The sequence below is a fragment of the Microtus pennsylvanicus genome, chromosome 7, assembly GCF_037038515.1.
Source record: "Microtus pennsylvanicus isolate mMicPen1 chromosome 7, mMicPen1.hap1, whole genome shotgun sequence".
Taxonomy (NCBI): domain Eukaryota; kingdom Metazoa; phylum Chordata; class Mammalia; order Rodentia; family Cricetidae; genus Microtus; species Microtus pennsylvanicus.
Genome location: NC_134585.1, coordinates 123,542,084 through 123,569,691, shown reverse-complemented (window position 1 = coordinate 123,569,691; position 27,608 = coordinate 123,542,084). Strand labels below are relative to the sequence as shown.

Genomic DNA, 27,608 nt, shown 5'->3' with positions numbered 1-27,608 from the left:
AGCGCGCTGGGCGGAAGTGGCGGGAGGGCGGTGGTGGGTAGTTGGCGGGTGGTTGACTAGAGCCGGCCGCCATGTCCGCAGGGAGCGCGACACATCCTGCCGCCGGCGGGTAGGGGCTTCGCGGGCCGGGCGGGGAAGCGAGCACGGGCCGGGGCGAGGGAGGCGGGCAGGCCGTGTGTGGGTGGCCGCGTCCGGGCTCAGGCCGGGTTCTGCAGAGAATGTTGAGCAGGCCGCGGGCGCCTGCGAAAAGGCCGGCCGAGGTGCGAGGGAGACGCGAACTCGGAGCGTCCCGAAGGGCGAGCCAAGGGGAAGGCAAACGCTGGAGGATACCGGGACGACTTGAGTCTTCGGGTGGAAGTGACTGGGGAGGGATTGTTCTGGAAAGGGGCTGAAAGAAGTGGGAATTCGGGGGAGTGTAACAGAGTTTTTGGTGGGAAATTGTGCGTGACTATGGAACATGACAGGCAGAGTGGAATGGTGTGTCCCGAGAGAACAGTACAAAGGAAGGCTTTGGGCCCCAGTATTTTCCTTCTCCTACCTGTAGGCGCCGCAGCAAATGGGACCAACCGGCTCCAGCCCCGCTTCTCTTCCTTCCGCCAGCGGCCCCAGGTGGGGAAGTCACCAGCAGCGGGGGAAGTCCTGGGGCCGCCGCCACGGCTGCTCCCTCCGGAGCCTTGGATGCGGCCGCTGCAGTGGCCGCCAAGATCAATGCTATGCTCATGGCCAAAGGGAAGCTGAAACCGTCGCAGAATGCCGCCGAGAAGGTATTCAGAGTGAAGACGCGCTGCTGCTGGCAGTTCCGTCGCTTTTCAGTTTTATACTATTCTGGTTAATGAAGGTGAAAGTGGATGGTGATTGTTAAGTTGTTCCTGTAAAGGAGAGGGTTTTTTCTTTGTTAGTTTGAGACAGGGTCTCTGTATATGTAGACAAGATTGGCCTCCTACTCGCAGAGATCCTCCTTGCTCCTGTCCCTCAAGTGCTGCTGATAACAGCTTTGATGACACCCTGAGGTCAGACAGTTTTAGTTGGTCTTGTTACCTTTATGAACTTTATCGCCATTGAAAGCAATACATTCCTGATACATGAAGTTCAGACAAATTATGTGAGTGTATTTAGAAATATTTACTTGTATGTCTGTCTGGGTGTGTCATAATTTGGGTCTCTGTGAGGGGTCTGTGGATTGAACTGAGGCCATCAGGATTGGCGGGAAGCACCTATAATCTGATGCACAAGCGTTTTTCAGGAGGACATGCAGGTGTGTACTGCTCCAGTGAACATCGGAGGTCAGGGGTCACTTCCTCCTTGTCTGAGTTGGGTCCCTGTCCTCTGCTATGTCTCTATCAGGCGAGCTGGCTCTTGTGCTCCAGGATTCTTGAGTTTCTGTCCCCTATCTTGCTGTAGGGACACTGAGATGACAGATCCACATCTGGTTTGGTTCATGTATTCTGGGAATTAAAACTCAGGCCTCATGTTTGGCTATCGTGAGTAGCCTCGTGACTGACCATCACTCGGAAACTAAAATAATTTTAAAAATGTTTCCTGTGTAGCCGGGTGTTGGTGTTCTTACTGCCAACCCCCGTCTGTAGCCACTACTTGTATGTTCGCTGGAAGACAGGACACAGGTTCCATAGCAGGTATTCAGGGGTCACAGGGTCACTTCGTGGAGTGTGGTCTTTATTTATTCAGGAACTGTTTTTTCTTCTGAGCTTGGGCTGATAGATCTCATGGCAAGTGCTTTACCTGCTGAGCTGTTTTGTCAGCCCTGTGATGATATTTAAGTGAGGTTTTATTTCCTTTTTTATAAAGTTGTTTTTGTTGTTAGGTAAAGGGAATAACTGGAAAGTGGGTAGGACTTGCTTGAGATGGCTGTAAATCAGAATGAAATCATAAAAACTTGTAATTCAACCAGGTGGTGGCATGCACACTTGGGATATAGAGGCTTTGTCTAAAGAGCAAGTTCCAGGACAGCCAGAGCTGTTAAACAGAGAAACCGTGTCTCAAAAAACAAAACAAAAACGTTTTAATTCCATTTTTTCTATTTTGTAGCTGCAGGCCCCTGGCAAAGGCCTAACTAGCAATAAAAGCAAGGATGACCTGGTGGTGGCTGAAGTAGAGATTAATGATGTGCCTCTGACGTGCAGGAACTTGCTGACTCGAGGACAGACTCAAGATGAGGTGTGTGGGACGTGGGAATCTTTGGGGAGGGAAAGATACTTCTGAACACAAGCATTCACAGGTGGGTTTGGGTTTAACTGCAGAGAATAATAATAAAAGAGATGTGGGTGACTTCCCTGGGTGGGCTTGATGCAATCAGAGTTCCAGATCAGGACAATTTGTATTTGGTGAAGTGAATGGGGTCCTGCTGCCTTCCACAGAAATAGCTTGATACCACATCAGAGTTTTATTTTTAATTTCATAACTATATGTATTTGTGGTGTTTTAGTATTTGTCTTGTTATCATTTTTAATAGAATGTTTCTATTTTTAGATCAGTCGGCTTAGTGGGGCTGCTGTGTCAACTCGAGGAAGGTTCATGACTACTGAGGAGAAGGCCAAAGTGGGACCTGGGTGTGTATCCGATGGCCCACTTCATGTTTTCTTCCCTTGGGTTCTGCAGGAAAGGTGTTTGGGTAGTAGCTTGAGGAGGAGTGCTGTTGGATTTCATTTCACTTTTTTTTGTTTGGTTGTTTTTTTTTTTTTTTGGTTGGTTTTTTTTTTTTTTGTTTTTTTTTGAGACAGGGTTTCTCTGTAACTTTGAAGCCTGTCCTGAAACTAGCTCTTGTAGACCAGGCTGGCCTCGAACTCACAGAGATTCACCTGCCTCTGCCTCCCGAGTGCTGGAATTAAAGGCATGCACCACCACCTGGCTCATTTCACAATTTTTTTTTTTAAGATTTTATTTATTTATTGTGTTTTGGGCCAGAAGAAGGCACCGGATCTCATTACAGATGGTTGTGAGCCACCATGTGATTGCTGGGAATTGAACTCAGGACCTTTAGACGAGCAGGCGGTGCTTTTAACCACTGAGCCATCTCTCCAGCCCCTCATTTTATAATTTTTTAGGAGAGAAAAAAACCATGAAAGAATATTATAATGGTTAACGCTTAGACGTTTTTCTTGGCCTGGGGAGGTGACTCAGTCTCACAAGTGCTTGTAATGAAAGTATGAGGATGGAATACGAACATCCCAGTACTGAGATCTCAGCTCTGGAGAGGATGAGGCAAAAGATGGATCCTCAGGATTTGCTGGCCAGCCAGAAGAGCTGAATTGGTAAGCCCCAGGGCCTATTGAGAGTCTTTGTTTAAAAAAGCCAGGAGTAGTCATTCTAGGCTGCAGAGGTGGCTCAGTGGTTAAGAGCCCTTGCCACTCTCCTAGAAGACCCAGTGTCAACTCCCAGCACCACATAATGAGTCACAACCATCTAACTCCAGTTTCAGGAGATCCAGTATCCTTTTCCTGCCGTCATGGCACAAGGTATGCACATGGTTCACAGGCATAGATGCAAAAGACGCATACACATTAAAAAAAAAAGCTACTCTAAACACAACACTCAAGGATTGACTTCTGGCTTTCACTGTGCCCTGTACACAGGAACACAATCTCTCACACACCTCTTTCCTATAGAAATTGTCTCCAAGTGTCAGAAGTCTGGTCTTTGTAGTTCTTGGCCAGTCAGGACTACCTTGTGAGACCCACAACAGGGGTTGTGTTATGTTGTCGTCTACTGCAGTCTCCCACTGACAGACTTCTTCACTTTGAGTTATATTTTTGGTTTTGGCCCTGTAATAATTATAGGCTGTAGGTATCTTAAAAAATAAAAAAATCTTAATTTTTTTATTTTCCCTTCTATTAGTTAGTATGCAAGATATGTATATATATACACACACATACATACACTTTTTTTCCTTCAAGACAGTTTCTCTGTGTAGACCCAGCTGTCCTGGAACTTAATTCTGTAGACCATGCTGTCCTGTCTGCCTCATGGTGCTGAGATTAAAGGTGTGCACTAACACCACCTGGCATATGTAAGATGTCTTTATACTGTCATTTATAAGACGGGGTCTCTTGTAGTTCTTCCTGTCCTCCAACTTGATATATAGCTGAGTATGATCTTGAACACCTGATCCTCTCAGATCCACCTCCAAAGTGCTGGGATTATAAGTGTCTATCACCATGCCTGGTGTGTATATGGTTGTGTTTGTGTGTTCATGTCCATGCATGGAAGGAGGCCACAAGTTGACATTGGGTATTTTCTGTTTCCTACCTTTTTGAGACATCTGCTCTAACCATTTTGACTAGACTGGCTGGCCAATGAGCCCCAACGATCTTCCTGTCTCCTCATCCCTCATCCCTCCAGTGCCTGGCTTCGATGGCATTTATATCTAGGGCCTCATTTATTTATTTTTTTACTGTGAGTCATCTCATTATCACCTATCTAGCTAGCTGCCTGCTTTCTTTCCTCTTGTGTGTGTAGGTGCACAAAGCCTTCTGCAGTCACGAGGAGCCAGATTATCTTTATCATTTTTTTTTTTTTTGATTTTTCGAGACAGGGTTTCTCTGTAGCTTTTGGTTCCTGTCCTGGAACTAGCTCTTGTAGACCAGGCTGGCCTCGAACTCCCAGAGATCCGCCTGCCTCTGCCTCCCGAGTGCTGGGATTAAAGGCGTGCGCCACCACCGCCCGGCTTTATCATATATTTTGAGTCAGTGTCTGTCACTGAAACTGAGGCTTAACATTTTTGACTGGCCAGGAAGTTCCTGAGGTTTGCCTATATCCATCTCCCAACTCTGGAATCAGAGGCACAGCTGTTAATTCCAAGCTTTTTTGTGGGTGCCAGGAATTTGAATTCAGGCTTTCTTGTTTTTCCAACAAGCACTGTTATTCACTGGGCCAGCCATTTTTCCAGCCTTAGAACTTTCTTTTTGGATAGGGATCACATTGTCGACAATTTGGCCTCAAACAGATGGTGATCTTTGTTTTTTTCCCTTGGTCTTTCAAGACAGGGTTTCTCTGTAGCTTTGGAGCCTGTCCTGGAACTCACTCTGTAGACCATGTTGGTCTTGAATTCACAGAGATCCACCTGTTTCTGCCTACCGAGTGCTGGAATTAAAGGAGTATGCTACCACTGCCCAGCCTGATGGTGATCTTTTTACCTCAGCCTATTGAGTGCTAGTATTATAGTTATAAACAACCACAACTGGTTTGCATTTTTTTAAATTTTGTATATTTTCTTTTATTCTTAAAACAATCTTTTTGACGTACTGATCCCAGTTCCCTCTACTTCCCATTCTCCTGCTCTCCCCATTTTCTCCCCGCCCCATCCCCCATCCACTCCTCAGAGAGGGTGAGGCCTCCCATGGGGAGTCAGCAAAGTCTGTCATCACTTGAGGCAGGGCCAAGACCTTCTTCCCCCCTGTATCTAGGCTGAGCAAAGTATCCCTCCTTTGGAAATGGCCTCCAAACTGCAAGTTCATGCACTAGGGATAAATACTGGTCCACTGCTAGTGCCCTCACAAACTACCCACTTGGAACCAGAGTTAGAGGCAGTTGTGAGCAGTCTGATAGGATTGATTTGAGTGTTGGTCCTCTGAAAGAACAGCAACTGCTCTTAACTTTTGAGTCATCTTTCCAGTTTATAACTTTTTTGTTTTTCTGTAATCCTGGTTGTCCTCAACTCTCTCTGTAGACCAGGCTGACCTCGAAGTCAAAGCTCTGTCTGCCTCTGCCTCCCAAGTGCTGGGACTAAAATTGTGCGCCACCATACCTGGTTTAGTCTTTTGCTTTTTATTTTAAGAAATTTTCCTGAGTTGCTGAGGCTGATGTCAAACTTGTAATCCTCCTGTCTTATCGTAGTGCCTGGGATTAAAGGTGTGTATATCCAAACTCAGCACCAGTTAGTTAACTTTGATCAATGAGAATAGCTGTAGTCCGAAGATTCCATGAGTTTGCGGCCAATCTAGGAACGTACAGAGACCCTGACTCAAGAACCAAATAGCAACAAAGTTCAAGAGGAAATTGCTTTTTTTTTTTATTTAAACAAATTTCCTGAAAGTGGAATTTTCTTTTAAGATTTCTTTATTATGCATACAGTGTTCTGCCTACACACTAGAAGAGGGTACCAGATCTCATTACAGATGGTTGTGAGCCAACATGTGGTTGCTGGGAATTGAACTCAGGACCTCTGGAACAGCAGTCAAAGCTCTTAACCTTTGAGCCATCTCTCCAGCCCAAGAATAAATTTCTAAACAGGATTTTGTTTTGTTTGGTTGGGTGTGGCAACATCTCAGCTCAGCTCGCTTTGGTGACCATGAACTTGTGAGCCTTCTGCCTCCGCTTCCTATCACAGGTACTGTGATCATACCTAGTTTGTGCAGTGCTGAGAGTGGCCAGTGCTCTGGTAACTAAGCTTCAGTCCTGGTTCCTGAGTCTGTAGACATGAACTAACAGGTCAAAGTTTTCTTTTTTGTTTTTGCTTTTTTAAATAATTTATTTAACTTTATTTTTATGTGCCTTGGTATGAAGTATCAGACCCCCTGGAACTGGAGTTACAGACAGTAGTATCATATGGTTGCTCTGGGAGAACAACCTGAGCCATCTCTCCAACCCTTAACTCTAGGTTTTGATCAGTTCAGGATCAGCCTTTTTGTGTGTTCATGTTTGGGGGCCCAAGAACAGCCTCCTTTGAAACTGTGTTGTTTTTAAATGTATTTATTTTATTTTATATATGAGGGTTTTCCTTGATATATGTTATGTACAGGAGCTGAGAACCAAACTCAGGAGCTGCAAGTACTCCTTTATTTCCCTGAGACAGGGTTTCTATGTGTAGCCCTGTGTATCTTAGAGCTCACTTGGTAGACTAGGCTGTCTTTGAAATCACAGAGATCCATGTGCCTCTGCCTCATGAGAGCTGGGATTAAAATTGGCTACCATGCCGGGTTCTATGTTTTTTTTTTTCCAAGACAAGGTTTCTCTGTAGCTTTGGTGCCTGTCCTGGAACTAGCTCTTATATATCAGGCTGGCCTTGAATGGAGACCCACCTGCCTCTACCTCCCAAGTGCTGGGATTAAAGGCATGCATCACGACCACCTGGTTTTCTAGTAGCCATTTTTAAAAGCAGGTTCTCTGTTGGCTTGGGACTCATCAAGTAGACCAGGCTCGTGGTCCATTGAACCTCAAGGTTTCTCCTTTCGTTACAACTCGGTAGTAGAATTGCATATGTAGCTTTTTAAAAGTGGGTTTTAATGGCTCTGGGATCAGTCTTTTAAATTTCTTTTTATAGGGATCGTCCATTGTATCTTCATGTTCAGGGGCAGACCCGGGAGTTAGTTGACAGTAAGTAATTTTTGGCTCGTGTGACTTCTCTGTAAAAAATTTGAAACCATGACAATAACAATGTACTGTCCTTGATAACTGACCTTTATGAATTTTATCAGTGGTATATGGGGGTTTAGAGATATGGGAGTTGCATATTTCTGTAATCTGAATATTGAACTAAGGGTTATATAATTTACATTGGCCTGTGTTTCTCTTTATACTCTTGTCAGTTCATTCTTTGGTATGTTTAGTTTATTACTAACTGAGCTCTATTTCCAGCCCCTTTGTATAGCTTACTGTCCGTCATTTTTCCCTAGGAGCTGTAAACCGAATCAAAGAAATAATCACCAATGGAGTGGTAAAGGCTGCCACAGGGACAAGTCCAACTTTTAATGGTGCGACAGTCACTGTCTACCACCAGCCGGCTCCCATTGCTCAGCTGTCTCCTGCTATTAACCAGAAGCCTTCCTTCCAGTCAGGAGTAGGTTTTGGCAAGAGGTTGTTTGTTCTATAAAAATGTCTGTGCAAAATAATACATAGTAAGAAAAACAATGTCAAATTCCAACCTGAGAATTACCTGCTTTTTTATTTTTGTTTATTTATATGTATTTTTTGAGGCAGGGATTTCTGTAATTCTGATTATCTGGGTTATGGAATTAATAGCATCTAAATATCTCAGATTGACAGAATTTACAAAAGGGTATACAGATTGTGTAGTGTAAAGATAGTATTTTAATCTGTATTTGTAAACTGACAGTTGGAGGACCAAGAAGGCTGAGTCTGATGAAGCAAGACTTTGCTGATACACTCCTCCTAGACAAAGGGGTAGAGAGAGCAGCCCTTACTGGAGAAAACCACAGGGCTTTCTGTACTACCCAACATTTTTCAGCACTGTCATTACAATATTGTTTTTGAAATTAATTCAACATCTGTTGAAGAGAAGTGAGTTATGCTTACTCAGTGCTGTACTGTGGTGCGTGTGTGTGTTTTACTCAGCTCTTGCTGACCAGGTAATTCATTTTGTAGGTGAGGTAGGTAGATAGGTACATGAACATGAAGGGTTTTAGGTTTTGTGGTGCTGGTTTGGTTAGCAGGGCTTTGAATAGGCTATGCTAGAACTCTTCCCCTGAGCTATACATCTGGCTATATAAATTCCTCTCTGGCACCCCATACTAGCTCAGTAACCTTGACTTCTGATGCTCCTGCCTCTCCTAAGTGCTGGAATAAAATAGGTGCCACCAGGCTTGGGTTTTTTATTTTATTTATTTATTTAAAAATATTTATTTATGTATACAATGTTCTGTCTCCATGTATGCCTGCAGGCCAGAAGAGGGCACTAGACCTCATTACAGATGGTTGCTGGGATTTGAACTCAGGACCTTTAGAAGAGCAGGCAATGCTCTTAACCACTGAGCCATCTCTCCAGGCCCTGTTTGTTTTTTAATGCACTGCTCAGGGCTTCGTGTATGTTGCACTACCACCCTGCTAATTGATATAGCCCCAGCCCCTTTGTTAAGATAGGACCTTAGAGTTGGGTGTGATGGCATACACCTTTAATCCCAGCACTCTGGAGAAAGGCAGGCGGATCTACTGAGTTCAGGGACAGCCAGGATTAAACACAGAAACCCAAAACCAAAGTCCTAGCTTGTGAGTTCGAGGCCAACGTATTCTACAAGAGCTAGTTCCAGGACAGGCTGCAAAGACACAGAGAAATCCTGTCTTGAAAAACCAAAAGAAAAAAAAAATTCCTAGCTATACTTTAACTCACTATGTAGCAAAGCATGGCAAGAAACCTTCCACCTCCCATGTCACCATGGGCTACCATGCCCTATTTATGTGGTACTAGGCAAGCATTCTATCAGTTAAGCTGGGCATATAGGAGAGGCCTTTTTCTAATTATTCTGTTGCTATGAGAGAAGCACCATGAGCAAGGAAGAAAGGTCGTCTCAGGTTTCATGTTGTATTCCATCATGGGTGGATGCCAAGAGAGAAAAGCAAAGCAGGAGCCAGTGGAAGAATGCCGCTGTTTGCTCAGCTACCTCCCTCCTTTCTTTTTTTCTGTCATTCCCTTTCTCCCTGCGTCCCTTTTTCTCCCCCACCCCAAGACAAAGTTTCTCTGTATAACAATTCTGACTGTCCTGGAACTCACTCTGTAGACAGGCTGGCTCCAGACTCACAGAGATCCACCTGCCTTTGCCCCCTGAATGCTGCGATTAAATGTATGCACCGCCATCGTCTGGCTCGCCCATTCTTTTTTTATATATTTAAAATGTGTTCGCTAGGATGGTTTCAACTAATTGAGTGCTGCTTCCTCCTGGAGGAGCATTCTTCTACCAGCTTTGCTTTTCTTCCTGTAGACTGACAGGACTGGGGTAGCCAACACACTGGACTACTGATTGGCTAAAGGCCATGGGGATCTTACAGCCTCCCAGGCATTTCACATCCATAAAGTAGGAATTGGGGCTCTCTACCAGGCCCCACTTCTTGTGTTTCCTCTTCTGGAGAGGAATGAGAGAGAGCCTTTGTGAGAGGCATGTTCTCAATTCATTACCAGAAAGCTCATCCTCTTCCCCCTCCCCAAACTCCCATGATCTTAATATGTAGCTCTGACCTGGAGCTCACTATCTATAGCAGGCTGACCTCAGATTCGCAGAGATCACCTGGGTCTGCCTTACCAAGTGTTGGGATTAAAAGCAAGTGTCACTGTTCTTTTTTGGTAGAGGCAATTCTTTTTCTTTCTTTTTTTCTTTCTTTTTTTTTTTTTTAATTTTCGAGACAGGGTTTCTCCGTAGCTTTTTGGTTCCTTCCTGGAACTAGCCATTGTAGACCAGGCTGGCCTCAAACTCACAGAGATCCACCTGCCTCTGCCTCCCGAGTGCAGGGATTAAAGGCGTGCTCCACCACCGCCCGGCGGTAGAGGCAATTCTTAAATGAAGGGTCCATCTTCTGAGGTATGTCAAGTTAACTATTAGCGGCCATAAATCTAACCTTGTTTAACTTGACTTAAATAAACAAGTGTTAAACCTCCTTAGGAGGCTGAGGCAAGAGGGTTGAGATTATGAGGCCAGCCTGTGCTGCGTAGGGAATTTCAGGACAACTGAGCTGTAGCAACACTATGTCTCCAAAAAGTTATTTTGGAGATTATGATAGAAAATTTCGAAGATCCATGTGGAAGTGATCCTAAGTATGTACAGGATCGTACTACTTTGTAGACTAGTTTCCTACAAGCTTATTTCGTTACTGTTTCTTACTAATCAAAGTACTCTGTTCTCTTACAGATGCATTATGTACAAGATAAATTATTTGTGGGACTAGAACATGCTGTGCCCTCCTTTAATGTTAAGGAGAAAGTAGAAGGTCCAGGCTGCTCCTATTTGCAACACATTCAAATTGAAACAGGTGCCAAGGTCTTTCTACGAGGCAAAGGTTCAGGCTGCATTGAGCCAGCGTCAGGCCGAGAAGCTTTTGAACCCATGTATATTTATATCAGGTATGGATAAGAGCTGCAGATAAACAAATCCTTCTCAGTATAGGCTGGAGTACTTCATAACGAACAAGAGAAAATAGACTTAACTAATGTGAAATCCTGGGGTGATGGTGGTTAAAGTCTGTAATCCTTGCATTCATATGTGGGAACAGGAGAATGAGGATTCCAAGGTCATCTTTGTCTACATGATGGTTTTGAGGCCTTCAAAAAAACAAACAAAAAGCCCCCAAAACCTACATGAAGGATTTAAGTAAGCTTGGAATGATAACTTTATAATTAGGTTAATAAAAATTACTGAATTAGGGGCTGGAGAAATGGCTCAGTGGTTAAGAGCATTGCCTGCTCTTCTAAAGGTCCTGAGTTCAATTCCCACCAATCACATGGTGGTTCACAACCATCTGTAATGAGGTCCGGTGCCCTCTTCTGGCCTGCAGGCATACATGCAGACAGAATATTGTATACATAATAAAGAAATTAATTTAAAAAAATTACTGAATTATTAAAGCTGGGAAGATGGTTGCCCAGTTATGAATGAGCACTTGCTGTTCTAGAAGACATGGGTTTTGTTCCTATCACTCGGGGAGAATGGATCATATCCATCTGTAAGTCCAGTTCCCGGGATTTGCTATTGACCTCTGAAGGCACCTATACACGAACATAACTACATTTTTCTTTCTTTGTTTCTTTTTTGGTTTTTTTTGGAGACAGGGTTTCTCTGAGTAACAACTCTGGCTGTCCTGAAACTCTTTAGACCAGGTTGACCTCAAAATCAAAATTCATAGAGATCCACCTGCCTCTGCTTCCAGATTGCACCACCACACCTGGCTTAAACTATTTTATTTTAACATGTGGGCAGGTTTCATGTGGACTATACTGATCTTGAATTCATTATGTGGTCCAGGGTGACTTTGAATTTCTGGTCTTCTTGTCTCTACCTTCCGAGTGCAGAGGTTGAGCGGCAGGCACCAGAATCACTTTCTTCTCCCCCTCCCCTCTGCTTTATTTTTCGTGTTTAAATGTTTTACCTACTCGTGTGTACGTTTACTTTGTACCTGCTGCAGGAGTTGTCCAGAAGAGGCCACTGATTCACCTAGAACTGTAGTTAAGGATGGTTGTGAACTACCATGTAGGTGCTTGGAATCAAACCCAGGTCCTCTGGAAGAGCAGTAACTGCTCTTAACTGCTGAACCATTTCTCCCCCAGTCTCTTTGTCAAAAATTACCATTATCTGAGAAGAGGCTTTATAAAATATATGTAGTGATGGTATATTAGTTAGAACTTTTGTTTGTTTGAGACAGTTTCTCTGTGTACTGTCCTGGCTGTCCTGGAGCTCACTTTGTGGAACAGATGGCCACGAAACCAAAGAGATCCTGCCTCTGCCTCCTAAGCACTGGGATTAAAGGTGTGCACTAACAGTGCTTAGCTGTTAGTTATAACTAAAAAGATTTTAAGTTGCTGATTAGTGTGGTGTCGTATCTGTTTAATAGCACATGGGATGCAAAAACTGATTTACACAGTTCCAGGACAGCCAGAGCGCTAGAGTGAGCCATGTCTCGAAACAAACCAAAAACCACCTTTTGTTTATGTTCCTGTTGAGTGACTTCAGAGGGGTTGGAGAGCTGCTCTTCCATGGTCCTGAGTTCAATTCCCGGCACCCACACGGTGGCTCTCAACCATCTATAGTAGGATCTGATGCCCTCTCCTGGCGGGCAGGTGTACATGCAGAGCACTCAGACAAAATATAAATACATAAAATTTAAAAAATGACTTCAGAGGGCTGGAGAGATGGTTCAGAGTTTAAGAACAACCACATAATGGCTCAATAACCATCTGTAATGAGATCTGGTGCCCTCTTCTGGCGTAGAGGTGTACATGCAGGAGGAACATTGTATACATAATAAATAAATCTTTAAAAAAATGACTTCAGAGGACTAGATTTGAGCTATAGTGAGCCTATTAAAGTAAACGTGTACAACAGCATAAAAAGAAGATGAGACAGTTACTTTGCTCTTTTCATTTGACGTTGTGGCTTATTCTTTATTTGTAGTCATCCCAAACCTGAAGGCCTGGCTGCTGCTAAGAAGCTCTGTGAGAATCTTTTACAAACAGTGAGTTTGTGTGTGTGGCTGGGATTGAAATCACAGTACCATGTGTAGAGTTGTGGAGTCTAGTGCTGACCTGTAACTATAAACCAGTACACTGACCCTCCTAGACATGGTCTTTACAAACTAAATTAGGATAGCTTATAGTTGCATTAACTTCCAATTAAGCTAAATTAAAATTTAACTGTAAACCGGGCCGTGGTGTCGCACGCCTTTAATCCGTAATCCCTGCACAGTGGCAGTGGTAGAGGCAGGTGGAACTCAGTAAATTAGAGGCCAGCCTGGTCTACAAAGAGAGATCCAGGGCAAGTAGGGCTGTTACAGAGAAACTCTGTCTCGGAAAACCAAAATCAACAACAAAAAGCCCTACACCTTAATTCTTATTAATCTGGAAGTTACATGAAGGCACGTTTCCTGGTTTAAAAAAGAAAAAAAGGGTGAATGATTTATTTTACTTTTTGAGACAGTGTCTCACTATCGCTGGCTGGCTTTTAGCTCTTAGGTACATCAGGCTAGCCTTGAGCTCAACAGAGATTCTGCTGCCACTGCCTCCTAAATGCTTAATTAAAGGCGTGCACCACACACCTGGCAATAAGTGAATTCTTACCATTTATGCTAGCTACTTGGAAATTTGTAATTTCTCTAATTCTGTGGCATGCTGGATGATTTTGTGCCCCAGAATTGGGTAGTTTCTGTATTTAGGATTATGTAACCTGCTGATGTACAGAACTTTGCTTATTAGTCCCCTTAATTCACATTTTTATTTTTGTTTATTTATTCAGTTTGGTTTTTTGAGACAGGGTTTCCCTGTGTAACAGTCATAGCTGTCCTGGAACTAGCTCTTGTAGACCTGGCTGGCCTCAAACTCAAAGAGATTTGCCTCCCAACTGCTGGGATTAAAGGTCTGCGCCACCACCGCCTGGCTTAATTCACATTTAAATCAGAGCACGGGGGAAATACTTCAATTCATGATGACTTTAGTTTAATATATAATCATACACCTAAAAATATGGCATCATTTGGAACTGGTCTCTATTAACTTCATTTTTCCCCACTTTTCCAGGTTCATGCTGAATATTCTAGATTTGTGAATCAAATTAATACTGCTGTCCCTTTACCGGGTATGTATGGCATAAAGTGGTAAAATATTTTGTTAATGATAGTTATGGTTAGGTGTGATTTTGAGGTTATACTAGTTGTGCCAGGGCATTGGTGGTGGTCCCTTCAACCTAGGGTAATTTAGAAAGCCATTCATGCCTTGATGTTTGTCTTCCTGCTGTGTAGTAGTCAGGTGGAACGTTTCATTCGCTGCAGCTGATTAAAGACTTTTTTTCTTCCCCTCAGGCTACACACAACCCTCTGCTATAAGTAGTATCCCTCCTCAACCACCATATTATCCATCCAATGGCTATCAGTCTGGTTACCCTGTTGTTCCCCCTCCTCAGCAGCCAGTTCAGCCTCCCTATGGAGTACCAAGTATAGTGCCACCAGCTGTTCCTCTGGCACCTGGAGTCTTGCCAGCATTACCCACTGGAGTCCCACCTGTGCCAACACAATATCCGATAACACAAGTGCAACCTCCAGCCAGCACTGGACAGGTAGGATGCCAGCATATGCTGTATGCTGTTGTTGAACTTAGGAGAAACTGGGGAACGGTTCTTTCTAGAAGTCAGTCTGTTCTGTATTTTGTCCTGTTGTCCTTGTGTCCCCACAACTTACTGAGGACCTTGGGATAATGCGTGTGCCACTCTTAGTTTCTAGTTCTCAGTCAGCTTCACCCAGATGTTTCAAGTGGGAGTCAAATAACGGGTGTTTTAGATTGTGCTGGCTGGACAGTTTGTCACAGGTGCTCTTGTTGGTATGCGAAAGCTGTAGAAAACACCTATTGAATGTGACTTCCTTTTTTTTTTTTTCTTTTAGAGTCAAGGTTTCTTTGTAACTTTGGAGCCTGTCCTGGAACTAGCTCTGTAGACCAGGTTGGCCTTGAACTGACAAAGATCCACCTGCCTCTGCCTCCCAAGTGCTGGGATTAAAGGCGCGCACTTCATTCTTTAATTATGATGTGAGTGGGCAGGTCAGAGTTAGTTCCTTCCCCTCAGCTTCATGATCTCTAGGGCAAAGAGCTCTTGGGAGGCGTAGGCAGATGGATTTCTTCAAATTCCAGGCCAGCAAGGTCTACACAGTGAAACCCTGTCTCCAAAAAAAGGGGGTGTTGGCAAATCCAGGTTTTGTTTTATATGTTTATGATTTCAGTGTTGGGAGAGAGAAAGTCAATCCTAGGTCCCTCTGGCCAACTTAGCTTACTTGGGGAGTTTCCGGTCAGCAAAAGACTGTCAAAAAACAAAAGAGGTGGAGGCTTGGGAGATGCCTCAGTTCTTGCCGAGGACCCACACTAGGCAGATCACAACTACCTGTGATTCCAGTTCCAGGGGGATTTTCACTCTTCCTACCTTGTATGTATGTGGCTTGAGGGATGGATCTCTCTGTGAGATCAGGTGCCTTTAGAGGCTTTTTGAGTGCCTCTCACTATGTAGCTCTGACTCTGTAGACCAGACTGATTAAAGGCATAAGTCGCCACCCACATCTGTAGAATGACAGCTTACAGCAAGCACTCTGGAATTGTTAAACAAGGAGGCTTTCCTGGTGTATGGAAGAGAGGTGCACGTTGCCAGTTTTCCCTCCAGAAGGCTGTGAGTGATACCTGGTGATTTTTTTGCTTTTTGTTTGTTCGTTGGTTGTTTGGTTTTTCGAGACAGGGTTTCTTTGTAGCTTTGGAGGCTGTCCTGGAACTAGCTCGTGTAGAGCAGGCTGGCCTCGAACTCACAGAGATTTACCTGTCTCTACCTCCTGAGTGCTGAGTTGTTTTTTTTTTGTTGTTGTTGTTGGATTTTCGAGACAGGGTTTCTCCTTAGCTTTTGGTTCCTGTCCTGGAACTAGCTCTTGTAGACCAGGCTGGCCTCAAACTCACAGAGATCCGCCTGCCTCTGCCTTCCGAGTGCTGGGATTAAAGGCGTGCGCCACCACTGCCCAGCTCTGAGTGCTGAGTTTTAAGATGTGCACCATTACTGCCAAGCTGAGTTTTTGCTATTCTATAGAGCCAGGCTTTTGAATCCACCCCAAATCCTGGACAATCCTCTCAGTCAACAGAACCCATTTTATGCTTAGTCCACATCCTTCCTCCCACGTCAGTTATCCTGAACACTGTTCCGGGTCACTGAAACCCAAAGTTTCATTGTGTTTAAATGCGTTACTTGTTGTAACTGTTAAAGATAATTAAAGCATGCAAGTCTATGGTCAGTGACCTTAAAAATGATCAAAATTTTCAATGTGCTCAAAACTATCCCTAATGGTCATGCTAAATACAAATGTAATTCACTTATTAGTGCAAGCTTTATTATAAATAAGTAACTAAAAACAGCTAGTTTATTTAAAATTGGGTATACTTAATAGATGATTCTCAGTCTTTAGAGAAACGCTTCATATGACATTTAAAGTGTTTAATGATTAATAAATACAAAGCTTACCGTAGCTTTATTAGTTTAACAGAAGCATTAACAAAATATGAAATTTTACTTTCAGTACTAGTTTCATTTTTAAAGTTCATATTTTTGTACAGCATAAATTAAATAAAAATATAAATACGCTTAATAAAAATATATAAAAATTTAAAAATATAAATAGGACTAAAATGCAAGCCTAATTACATGTTTCTCAATTCCCTTGGAGGCCAAAAGGAGTTAAACCAAAAATGAATTCAATATCTATTACATCAGAATGTACTGAATTCAGTAAAAACTGAGACCCTTCTAACAAATTCTTCCTCAGTAAAACGGTTAGGCTTACAGTATCAGCTGGATCTGTATTTTAATGCTTATGTAGTAGAACTTCACTGTTTTCTGCTAGGATTTTCTGACTATTTCTCTGGTACTTCTAAGTATCCTGTCACCTAGTAAAATCTGCTTGAGCTCAAATTAAAGTTGTTGTGGCTGTGCAGTTAACCATTGTTAATTTTTGTTTTTAAGTATTTTTAATATTTTATTTTCATGTCCACTGGTGTTTTGCCTGCATGTATGTCTGTGTGAGGATGTTAGATCTTGTAGTTACAGACAGTTGTGAGCTGCCATGTGGATGCTGGAAGTTGAATCCGGGTCCTTTGGAAGAGAAGGTGGTACTCTTAACTGCTGAGCCACCTCTCCAGCCCTTGTTTTTACGTTTTATGCTTGCCCTTGATCTGATAAATGATCAGACTCTGGCAAGTATGTTAATTAGAGAAGCCTATCCTCTGTTAAAGCTTTTTTTAAATACAATATAAAGGCATTATTTTATTCCAAGCTTCTTTTTTTTTTTGCATAAGCAGTGATGGTTTTATTTTGTGTGTGTGTTTATTCCAAGCTTCTAATGCATAATTAATTAATAATGAGTTGACATCAGCTTGGTATCTGACTACAGCTATCTGTGTCTGGGACCTTCTCTACCGTCAGGTATGTAGACGTCTGTACTAAAATTATAAAGGCATGCATGATCCCCTCCCTATCTAATCAGCAGTGGAGCACAGGAGTGAAAAATACCATTATGTCATATGGCATTATGCATTTTCTTTCTAGGACCTATTACAACTAAAAATGATAACGGTCCAGTGTACACTAGCTAATAAGTTACAGTTTGTAAAATATTAGTCATAGATGGATGTGGTGGTGCATGCTTTTGATTCTGGTATTAGGGAAGCAGAGGCAGGTGGATCTCTGGATTTGAGGCCAGACTGGTCCCTGATTTTATTGCAGAAAGAAACAAGCAAGCTGAGGGATTAACCTGCCCTATTTTTTCTTCTCCGGAAGGAAATGGAGAAGCGGTATGCCTCTGTCATTTCAGATGGTTCCACTGAAACATTAGAGATTTTTGTTCTGCTCTTCCGGCCCTGGCCATCAAAAAGAAGGCAGAGGGCAACGGAACAGTGAAAGTTAACAGAAGGATAGATTGGCCATCTCAGAGGTTAACTGAGGCCTCACACGTAAAGGGAGACCTTGTTGTGTAAAGCGCACAAAGCCCTATGTCACCTAAGAGTCTTTTTCTGGTGAGGCTAGCTACTTTGCCCTGCATATCTGCTACAAGTGCCTCTGAGCATGCAGGTTGAGTAGACTCAGGTCTTGTCATTTACACCAATGACTCTGTTTATGACTGGACCTTAGGGCTGTAACAGACTCGTTTATTCGTCTGAAGAAGTGACTGCTTTTAATTTTTACATGGGATTTGAATCACTTCCCATTTGCATAGGTCATCATAATACTTCTATTCCTATTAAAGGCCAAGATGGACTGACATTCTGAATGATGCCAGAACTACTAATACGGGTTTCTTTTTCAATCTATTCTCTAGATTTTTCTGATCAATATAGGTAGACATAGTTTATATCCCTGTTGTTGATGGCAAAGTATCACACATAAAGTACTCCCACTGTTCTAATAATATTCATTATTATTAGAATATATTCTTATATATAATTATATTCTAATTATATATAAGCCTGCTTATATTATACTCAACATCAAATGACAAATTTATCTACAGCATCTTAAAACCACTCTGGAGGCTCCAAAGCCACAGAGAAACCCTGTCTTGAAAAACCAAAAAAAAATAAAATAAAATAAAATAAAATAAAATAATTTTTAGTGGCACACGCCATTAATCCCAGCACTTGGGAGATAGAGGCAGGTGGATCTCCAGGTCCAGAGGTCATTCTGGTCTTCAGAGTGAGTTCCAAAACAGCGAGGACAACACAGAGAGCCTGTCTCAAAAACCAAAATAATAAAATAAAAAGAGGGGAGATGTTGGAACAGAATCCAAGAATGGAGTTGTGTGAAGAAATTGCTGAGTGCTTCTGAGAAAACTCCAAGAAACCAAGAGTCTTGTGAGCTCGGTTTCTTTATAAGCACGGAAATGTTCTTGGGTTATGCTCTCATTCTCTCCCCAGGTGTTACTTTAAATTATTTACTAAACTGCCTACTGTTATTTGTTTATATGCCTCCATGGGAAAACATTTTACCACGTGAGACTTGTTGGTCATGTGCAGCTTGTCTTTTGGATTGTACACTTTGCTCATGTGACTCCTCAGAGTATAAAGTATCTGAGGTTCTGGATAAAGTTGTCTTCTGCATGAGATTTAGTCTGCTTCATTATCAGATCCATTTTCCCGGGTCCCACTGCCCCTCTAGAGCGTTAAAGAGGGGGAGGAGTGGGTTAATAGGAATTAGTGCAATATTATTTTGTCTTTATCCTTTATGACCAGTTGTCTGGATAACAGATGGTATATACACATATTTAATCACTTAAATGGGAGATATTTGTTTGGACTATCTAGTCAGTCCAAACACAGTAATACAGATTTTAGCATAATTAAGTACTCCTTTAAAATTTCTGTTAATGGGCCAGGCCGTGGTGGCTCGTGCCTTTAATTCCAGTACTCGGGAGGCAGAGGCAGGCAGATCTCTGTGAGTTCTAGGTCAGCCTAGTCTGCAAAGCCAGTTCTAGGATAGGCTCCAAAGCTACTTAGAGAAACCCTGTCCTCAAAAGCAGGAATAAGGAAAAAAAGAAAAAAAGAAGAAAAGAAAAAGTAACCTCTGAACAGCCAGGGCTTCACAAAGAAATCCAATCTGGGAAAAAAAAAATGAAGCCTGGGTGGTGGTGGTGCACGCCTTTAATCTCAGCACCTGCAAGGCAGAGTTCTCTGAATTTGAGGCCAGCCTGGTCTACAAAGTGAGTTCCAGGCTGCCAGGGCTGTTATACAGAAAAACCCTATCTCAAAAAAAAAAACAAACAAACAAAACAAAACTCTGGCTTCATTTGACACTTGGCAGTCAAGAAATCTTTTGTATCTGAGAAGGATTTATCTGTTCCTAAAGTCTTTATTTTTTTTTTTAAAGATTTATTTATTATGTATACAACATTCTGCCTCCATGTTTGCCCGCGCGCCAGAAGAAGGTGCCAGATCTCATTACAGATGGTTGTGAACCACCATGTGGTTGCTGGGAATCGAACTCAGGACCTCTTAACCACTGAACCATATCTCCAGCTCTGTGTGTGTGTGTTTTTAAATCAATGGCTGCCTTTCCAAGTAATGATTGCTTTTGAGACAAGGTCTCAGGCAGCTCAGGTTGGACGTATAGCTAAAGATGGCCTTGAACTCCTACACCACCACCCCCTTTAGGGTTGGTACGCAGCCACAAAAGTCTTAAAAAGAACAGGAGTCCCTCTCTCATCAGCACTGTGCATAGATAACAGTGGACAAATAGAATCTACCTGCTCTGTAGTTTTATCCTTAACCTCACACGGATGGTTTCCCTGCTGGCTGTGATGCTTGCTGAGACCCCTGCACCTTTCATTATTTCCTGATGAGTCTGCCCATCTCATTAAGTTTTACTCCAGGACATAGAGCATATTGTCGTTGTTTTGTTTTCCATGTCAGAGATGGCGAAACAAGGTTGTGAAAAGTAAAGTGACAGTTTGGGGGATATGATATGAGGTAAAATCTGAAACTCAGGCCTGTGAAATTGTTGAGTTCAATTTTATCTGCTAGAGTATTTGACCTTGGTTCTAATCTGCACCATCAATAGAATATAATTTTAGGAAAAGATTAGATGTCTAGCTCATCTGTATGTGTTCTCTATAGTCCTCAGTGGTAATGGAAAGACTAAATTGGAGCGTGGGATTGCTAGTGGATCCTACATGTGGCCTCCTCATAGGGGACGTCTTCCAAAATAAGCTACAGTCTTTGTCCATTACCACAGGTAGGTGGGTACCGTGGGCTGTGAGCACTGAAGGAGAGTGCAGTTTATCACCATAAAGGACTTCAGTAGTGGTTAGATGGATGACCCAGCAGTTAAAACTTTTTACTGGGCAGTTATGTGGACCTCATTTTGGATTCTAGCATTCAGACATTTCTGCATATACCTGTAGTACCAGATCCCCGGAGGCAGGGACAGGAAGATCCTCTTGACTTCTATCTAGGCCAGAAAGTTGTTTTCAGGCCCAAGGAGATAGCTGGAGAGTAAGAGACACCAGATGCCCCGCTGGCTTCCGTCTGTGTACATAGCTGTACACGTGTGCACATATGCTACACAAACACAAAGGTCTTTGATAGCCTTGGCTGGCCTGGAACACACCAAATAGATTATAGGTACAGCCGAGAATCACAGCACCCATTGGCTGTTAATTTTTGGGGGTGGGAATATCAGATTCCTGAAAGTTAGTGCTTATTCAGATCCACTCTCAACCTAATTTATTCATCCAGCATCTCATACTTGGTTCCCCTTGCTTTCTTTGGTCCTAGAGTCCGATAAGTGCTCCTTTTATTCCTGCTGCTCCTGTCAAAACTGCCTTGCCTGCTGGCCCGCAGCCCCAGCCCCCACTCTCAGCTCAGCCCCAGTCCCAGAAGAGGCGATTTACAGAGGAGCTGCCTGATGAGCGCGAGTCTGGACTGCTTGGATACCAGGTTAAATAAATATCCAATCTTCCTTCCTTTATCTTCCCTTGCTGTGTTTTCCCTTTAAGTAAGAGAATTTGCATCCATAGCAACTGTCTTATGGGATAAAAGTTTTGCTTCTGGAAACAGATTAGGTGAGGATTTTATTCTTGAGGAATTAATTTAAGGCAAGAGTCATTCTCCTTTGCCATATTTTGTTTTTGAGGTAAAACATGGTGTGGAGGGAAGTCTCCTGTCACTGACATTAGGAGTTGTATTAAAATTTTACGCTTTTTCTTATTCAGGACAACAGTCTTGAAAGCCACTCATCAAAAGCTATCAATCTTCAAATTTATGATTTTTTTTTTCCTCGACACAGGGTTTCTCTGTGTAACAGCTTTGGCTGTCTTGCTTTGTACACCAGACCTTGAACTCACAGAGACTCACCTTCTCTGCCTGCTGGTGCTGGGATTAAGGTGCTGCCTAGCACATTTGCACATTTGTATGGAGGTCAGAGGACTACCTGAAGGAGTCTGTTTTCTCTATCCATGGTTTTTACTTAACCTGTGGCTTTCAATTTGCTGTTCTCTTTGCCCCCCTCCCCTTTTTTTTTGAAAGGGGCCTGGAGAGATGGCTCAGAGGTTAAGAGCACTTGTTGTTCTTCCAGAGGTCCTGAGTTCAATTCCCAGTATCCACATGGTGGCTCACAACCATCTGTAGTGAGATTTTGTGCTCTCTTATTGTGTGCAGGCAAATATAATAAATCTCTAAAAAATTAAAAAAAAAAGACAGTTTCTCTTAGCTCTACCCTATTCTCCCACCCTAGGAAGAACATGTCAGAAGTGGAGCGATAACACATTATGAGCATAGTCACTGGCAAGATGATTTAGAGGAGCTATAGTTCAGTGGTAGAGCAGGCATCATATGCTCAAGGCCCTGGGTTAATTCCCAGTGCCAGGAAAGATGAGAATAGTTTTATTGTTGTTTCAGCAGAAGAGACACATTTATTTATTTATTTATTTATTTATTTATTTATTTATTTGTAGTTAACGTTACCAGGTATCCAGAAGCCATTGTATTTAGAATGGTTGCTTATATAACGAATTACACTTTCCCCATGACTAAGTTCTACAGAAACAGGAACCCCTACTTGACTATTTATTCTCACAAATCCCAAAGAACGTGTAATGCCATTTAATTGGTGGCAGTTATCAGAAAGATGAGGCACTTGACAGTTACATTAAGGAGCTAAAGTCAATGCAGCAGTTGTAGATTTGCTAATGCTACTGTATTTTTCTGCTCATAGCATGGACCCATTCATATGACTAATTTAGGTACAGGCTTCTCCAGTCAGAATGAGATAGAAGGCGCAGGATCGAAGCCGGCAAGTTCCTCAGGCAAAGAGCGAGAGAGGGACAGGTAAGTTAATTGGAATGGAACAATTACTTGAATACTAGGTAATATGATGTTTCAGAGGCTTTTGGGTTTCCCGTAGGCTAGGCAGTAACAGAAGCGTTAATACAGTCAAGCCGTTTTTACTAATTGAGAGTGATCGAGTCTGGTACAATGGTGCAAGCAGAAGTCTGAGGCATCTTGGGGTACATGAGACTCTGCTTTGAAAAAAAAAATTAAAAGGGTAGGAGCTAGAGAGATGGCTTGGGTTAGGAGCACAGGCTACTCAATAAGTGGGTCTGGGTTTAGTTCTCAAAAGTGCCTGCCTGGTAGCTTATAACCATGGGTGGCTTCAGTCCCAGGATTACACCATTCTTTTCGGGGTTCTGTGGGAACTGTAGGCACATACAGACAACATACTCATGCACATAAAAATAAGTACCATTTTGAAAGCAAGAGAAAAAGCCCCATATCGTGGATGGAGGTGTTGGATCAGTGTGTGGCTGAGGATTGAATGCTCGAGTTCTCCTTTCCTTTGATGACATAGCTTTCAGAAGGGGTGCTGAGGAGAAACGTGGTCAGTGAAAGAGCCTTGACTGCTTTGAGCTAGTTCTGACATGGTCTCCCTTTGTAGACATGGTGATAGTTGAGGAGGTGAAGGTAGAGCACGTGGTTATGGTAAAGTCACAGTTCATTAGCGGTCGCAGCATCAGTTGATATTGGTATTTGACTGGGTAATTTAATAGGTTGAATCTCTCTAAAAAGATTTGTCATGCTTTTAACAGGCAGTTGATGCCTCCACCAGCCTTTCCAGTGACTGGAATAAAAACAGAGTCTGATGAAAGGAATGGGTCTGGGGCCTTGGCAGGAAGCCATGGTAAGTTAACTGTAGATGGGGTTGGGAGTGACCAAGCAGGGTGGTCGGTCATAGTGCTAGTTTTCTAACCTGGTGGCCATTCATCCAGATTTAACCCTACCTTTATGATTTATTGGCTAATGACATATATATATTTAAGTTAATAACCTAATAGGACAGTATATAGCTTTTTATTTTTAACTACTCTGTGTCAGAAATAGGAGTTGCTTGCTTTATGTATTTATACGTATTATCAGTGGCGTTAAAATCCTATGAAATACAGTGATTGTTGCTCATGATGTCTGACTGGAGGTCATCTAATTACATTTAGGAAAAATTAATTTGCCTTTGTGTCGGGAGCTGAGCCCATCACGTAGCAGCATCCCAGAACCCTGCGTCTTGTACGTGGGGTCATTTGTATCACTTACCTCCAGTTGATAAAAATGAGCAGAATAAAAAAATAGTTTCTTCTTTTCTTCTTTTCTTTTAGCTCTTTAAGAGGTGAGATGTTAGTCCTCAAAGACTCGCTTGCTAACTTCCCTTTTTTTCTTTCTTTTTTTTTCTTTTTTTCTTTTCTTTTTTTTCTTTCTCTGTTTTCTTACATGGTTCTGGTGGATTCTCATTTGCTGGTGCTGGCTGTTTTTCGTGTGATCATCAACGTTTTGGGGTGACCATTGACCCTGTGACTACAAAATGGTGTCCATCTAACCACCTATAATTAACATCTTTTTTTTTTTAATTAACGAATTTATGGTATTTTTTTCTTGGTGGGGAATGGGGTTGGGTTGTTCTCTCTTTTAGATTATCCAGCCAAGAAGATGAAAACGACCGAGAAGGGACTTGGCTTAGTAGCTTATGCCGCAGACTCCTCTGATGAAGAGGAGGAACATGGAGTCCATAAAAATGCAAGTAGCTTTCCACAGGGCTGGAGTCTGGGCTATCAGTACCCTGCATCACAGCCAAGAGCCAAGCAGCAGATGCCCTTCTGGATGGCCCCGTAAGACGTAGTGGGCAGACCTTTGATGCTCGGCGACTCTCCTTAGCAATAATGCATGCACTTGATTAAACAAGACTCTTGGGACCTGTTTTGAGGGCCATCTTGGACCTTGAAGATGTTAGGGACCGCAGTGTTCCTGTCATAAAGGGATGCCACCCTTTTTAAAAACCCTATTTCTGCAGTGGCATAACATGTGACAAAGTTCACTTAGAATTTTAACAGTTAATGAAGTGTGCTTGTCCAGAGAGATATCAGGACTGCGCCATTGCCACATGTGTTTGACCTGGTCTAGCCTTTTCCAAATGAATAGCCTCAACTCTGTTGTAAAGAAAGTTTTATTTGTATTTTACTACTATTGGGTCAATTTTGATAACTGGTTACAAACAAAGCCTTACTATTTATTAGTGGGAAATGGTTTTAAGACCCTTCCTTCCAGTACTTACATTTAATTCTAAGAGCTCATTGTCCCCCTTTCTATTTGGATTCCTTGTGTTTGGGAAATGCTGTTGTACTCATTTAAAATGGTCAGATATAGCTGGATCTTGACTAGGAGAATGAAGTTATTTCTGCTTTGTTTCTTCCCTGGGATGATCCAGAGTTGGCGTCTTTTGCCACGCTTGTTTCAGGCAGCCATTGCTCTTGTTACTGCCCAGGTCCTGAACTTCTTGTTTCCAGCTGAGTCAAAGAAAATGTGACTAAAAAGCTGGTCAGAGCTGGTCAGAACTCACCACTGAAGGAAACACAGTTGTCTGTCTCTCTGAACTGGTTGCGGCTCGACACCCATAGGATGGTGGCTCCGGCTGGAATCGCAGCGTCTCCTCTTTTCTTGGCATGGCAGGTTTTGCCAAACGAACTTTTTTGTATCAAATATTGACGTGTGAAAGTGAAGGAATTGGTGGTGGCTGAGCCGAGAGTGTTTGAGATACTGTCATTTTTGCACATTTTTGAATACTTTGGAGACTGGCTTTGTACAAACTTATTCTCTGGTTTCCTCTATGTTGTAAATAATTAGACCATAATTTCATTATAAATAAATGTATAAATAATCTGCTTGTCAGTTCTTTTTCTTCTTTGGCCGATTCATACACTATTACAATAAACTTTTTTAAAATTTATTTTAACTTTATTTTATGTGCATTGGTGTAAAGGTGTCAGCTTCCAGGGAGCTGAAGCTACAGGCAGTTGTGAGCTGCCATGTGGGTGCTGAGAATTGAACCCAGGTCCTGGAAGAACAGCCAGTGCTCTTAACCGTTGAGCCATCTCTCCAGCCTGCAATAAACTTTTTAAAGTAATTTATTCATCTCTATTATTTTTCTTATGTGCGTTGTTTTACCTGCATATATAACTCTGTGTGAAGACATTGGATTCCCTGGAGCTAGTTACAGATAATTATGAGCTGTCGTGTGGTTGCTGGGAATTGGACCCAGGTCTTTTGGAAGAGCAGCGAATACTCTTAACCTTTGAGCCATCTCTCCAGTCCCTCAATAAATTCTTTATTCATAGCGTAATGCAGTTATTTCCCTACCCAAGAAAAACTTAACAGGCTCTAATATTTGCATATGCTCCTTGACTTTATAAAGTCAAAATTATTGAAATATTAAAAGATTTCTAAGTTTTGTGTTTCCTATTTTTTAACTTCCTTCAATTATTTGTTTTTATTTTTGAGGTGGGTTCACTGTGTGTGCTTCTGGCCCCCAAGGAGAGCTGCATCTGTATTGCGTGTGTCCTAATTGGTCTTATTACTAAAAACCCAGAGTTAGATACTGGGGCAAGTGATGAAAGATCAGAGAAAGGAACGAGCTAAGGCACCCTTTATTTTGCTAAATCCTCAGCCAAAAAATGGCCTAACTACTGTCCCCTCCTCTTTCCACTCTCTGCCCAGCCATATCACTTCCTGTCTGTACAGACCGCCAGACCTCAAAGGTCTAACTAGCTCTGCCCTCTGATCTTCATGCAAGCTCTTTGTTAGAACACAAACAAGATAACACCACACACACACACATACATATATCTTGCAAATACATCTATAGAAAAATAAGTAGATCAGCCAGGCAGTGGTGGCGCGTGCCTTTAATCCCAGCACTCGGGAGACAGGCAGGTGGCTCTCTGTGAGTTCGAGGCCAGCCTGGTCTACAAGAGCTAGTTCCAGGACAGCTAGGGCTGTTAAACAGAGGAAACCCTGTCTCAAAAAACCAAAGAATAAAATATAAATAGATCTTAAAAATGGTAGTTTTCAGTTCTTTCCTAACGCTGTGATCCGGGGATCACACTTGGCAAGCACTTAAAACCTTCTGAGGCACCTTGCTGGACTTGTCTTTTGGGGTGAGGGGTTGAGTCAGGGTCTCACTATGCAGCCCTGGCTGACTTGGAACTCTAAAACAGACTATCCTTTTCCAGAGAGCTGGGATTAAAGATGGCCATTACACTTGGCCTTCTTCCTGTTTTGTTTTTTTTGTTTGTTTGTTTAACTTTTGGAGATAGGGTTTTTCTGTTTAGCCCTGGCTGTCCTGGAACTCTGTCTGTAGTCCAGTCTGGCCTTGCACTAACGAATAACCATCTGCTGCTGCATTCTGGGATTAAAGACATGTATGACCACCACCTGGCTCTACCTGGTTGTTTTGTTTTAATATTTATTTATTATGTATATAATATTCTTTCTACATGTATGCCTACAGGCCAGAAGAGGGCACTGGACCTCATTACAGATGGTTGTGAGCCACCATGTGGTTGCTGGGAATTGAACTCAGGACCTTTGGAAGAGCAGCCAGTGCTCTTAACCGCTGAGCCATCTCTCCAGCCCCTCTACCTGGTTTTTAACATGTCACTGTGTAGTTCAGGGTAGTTACAGCTACTGCCCAGCCAAAAGACATTGGAATGTTTCTCTCTCCTTTCTTTCTCTGTCTCTCTCTGTCTTTCTCTGTCTCTTATACAGGATAGCTCTGGCTTGTATTTTATGCACGAGGCTGGCCTTAAACTCAGATCCACCTGCTTCCTTCCTAGTGCTAGGA

General features: G+C 42.6%; 1 protein-coding gene and 1 non-coding gene across 2 annotated transcripts; both read left to right on the top strand.

Moving 5' to 3' along the window:
• Positions 1–25,657, top strand: Khdc4 (KH domain containing 4, pre-mRNA splicing factor). The gene is made up of 14 exons (XM_075978531.1): positions 1–109; positions 545–764; positions 2,047–2,175; positions 2,488–2,567; positions 7,277–7,329; positions 7,629–7,792; positions 10,590–10,801; positions 12,846–12,906; positions 13,964–14,021; positions 14,245–14,498; positions 21,224–21,385; positions 22,662–22,774; positions 23,533–23,624; positions 24,405–25,657. Exons 1-14 carry the CDS (start codon positions 72–74, stop codon positions 24,602–24,604), a joined length of 1,836 nt encoding a protein of 611 aa, XP_075834646.1. The 5' UTR covers positions 1–71; the 3' UTR covers positions 24,605–25,657.
• Positions 8,068–8,195, top strand: LOC142855192 (small Cajal body-specific RNA 4). The gene has a single exon (XR_012911455.1).
• Positions 25,658–27,608: the final 1,951 nt, after the last annotated feature.

Excerpts from the sequence above, each read along its gene's own strand:
- Khdc4 (XM_075978531.1), top strand. The coding sequence starts at position 72 with ATGTCCGCAGGGAGCGCGACACATCCTGCCGCCGGCGG. Across the intron at positions 7,330-7,628 it reads GACCCGGGAGTTAGTTGACA|GAGCTGTAAACCGAATCAAA; the intron begins GTAAGTAATTTT and ends ATTTTTCCCTAG. Across the intron at positions 14,022-14,244 it reads TACTGCTGTCCCTTTACCGG|GCTACACACAACCCTCTGCT; the intron begins GTATGTATGGCA and ends TCTTCCCCTCAG.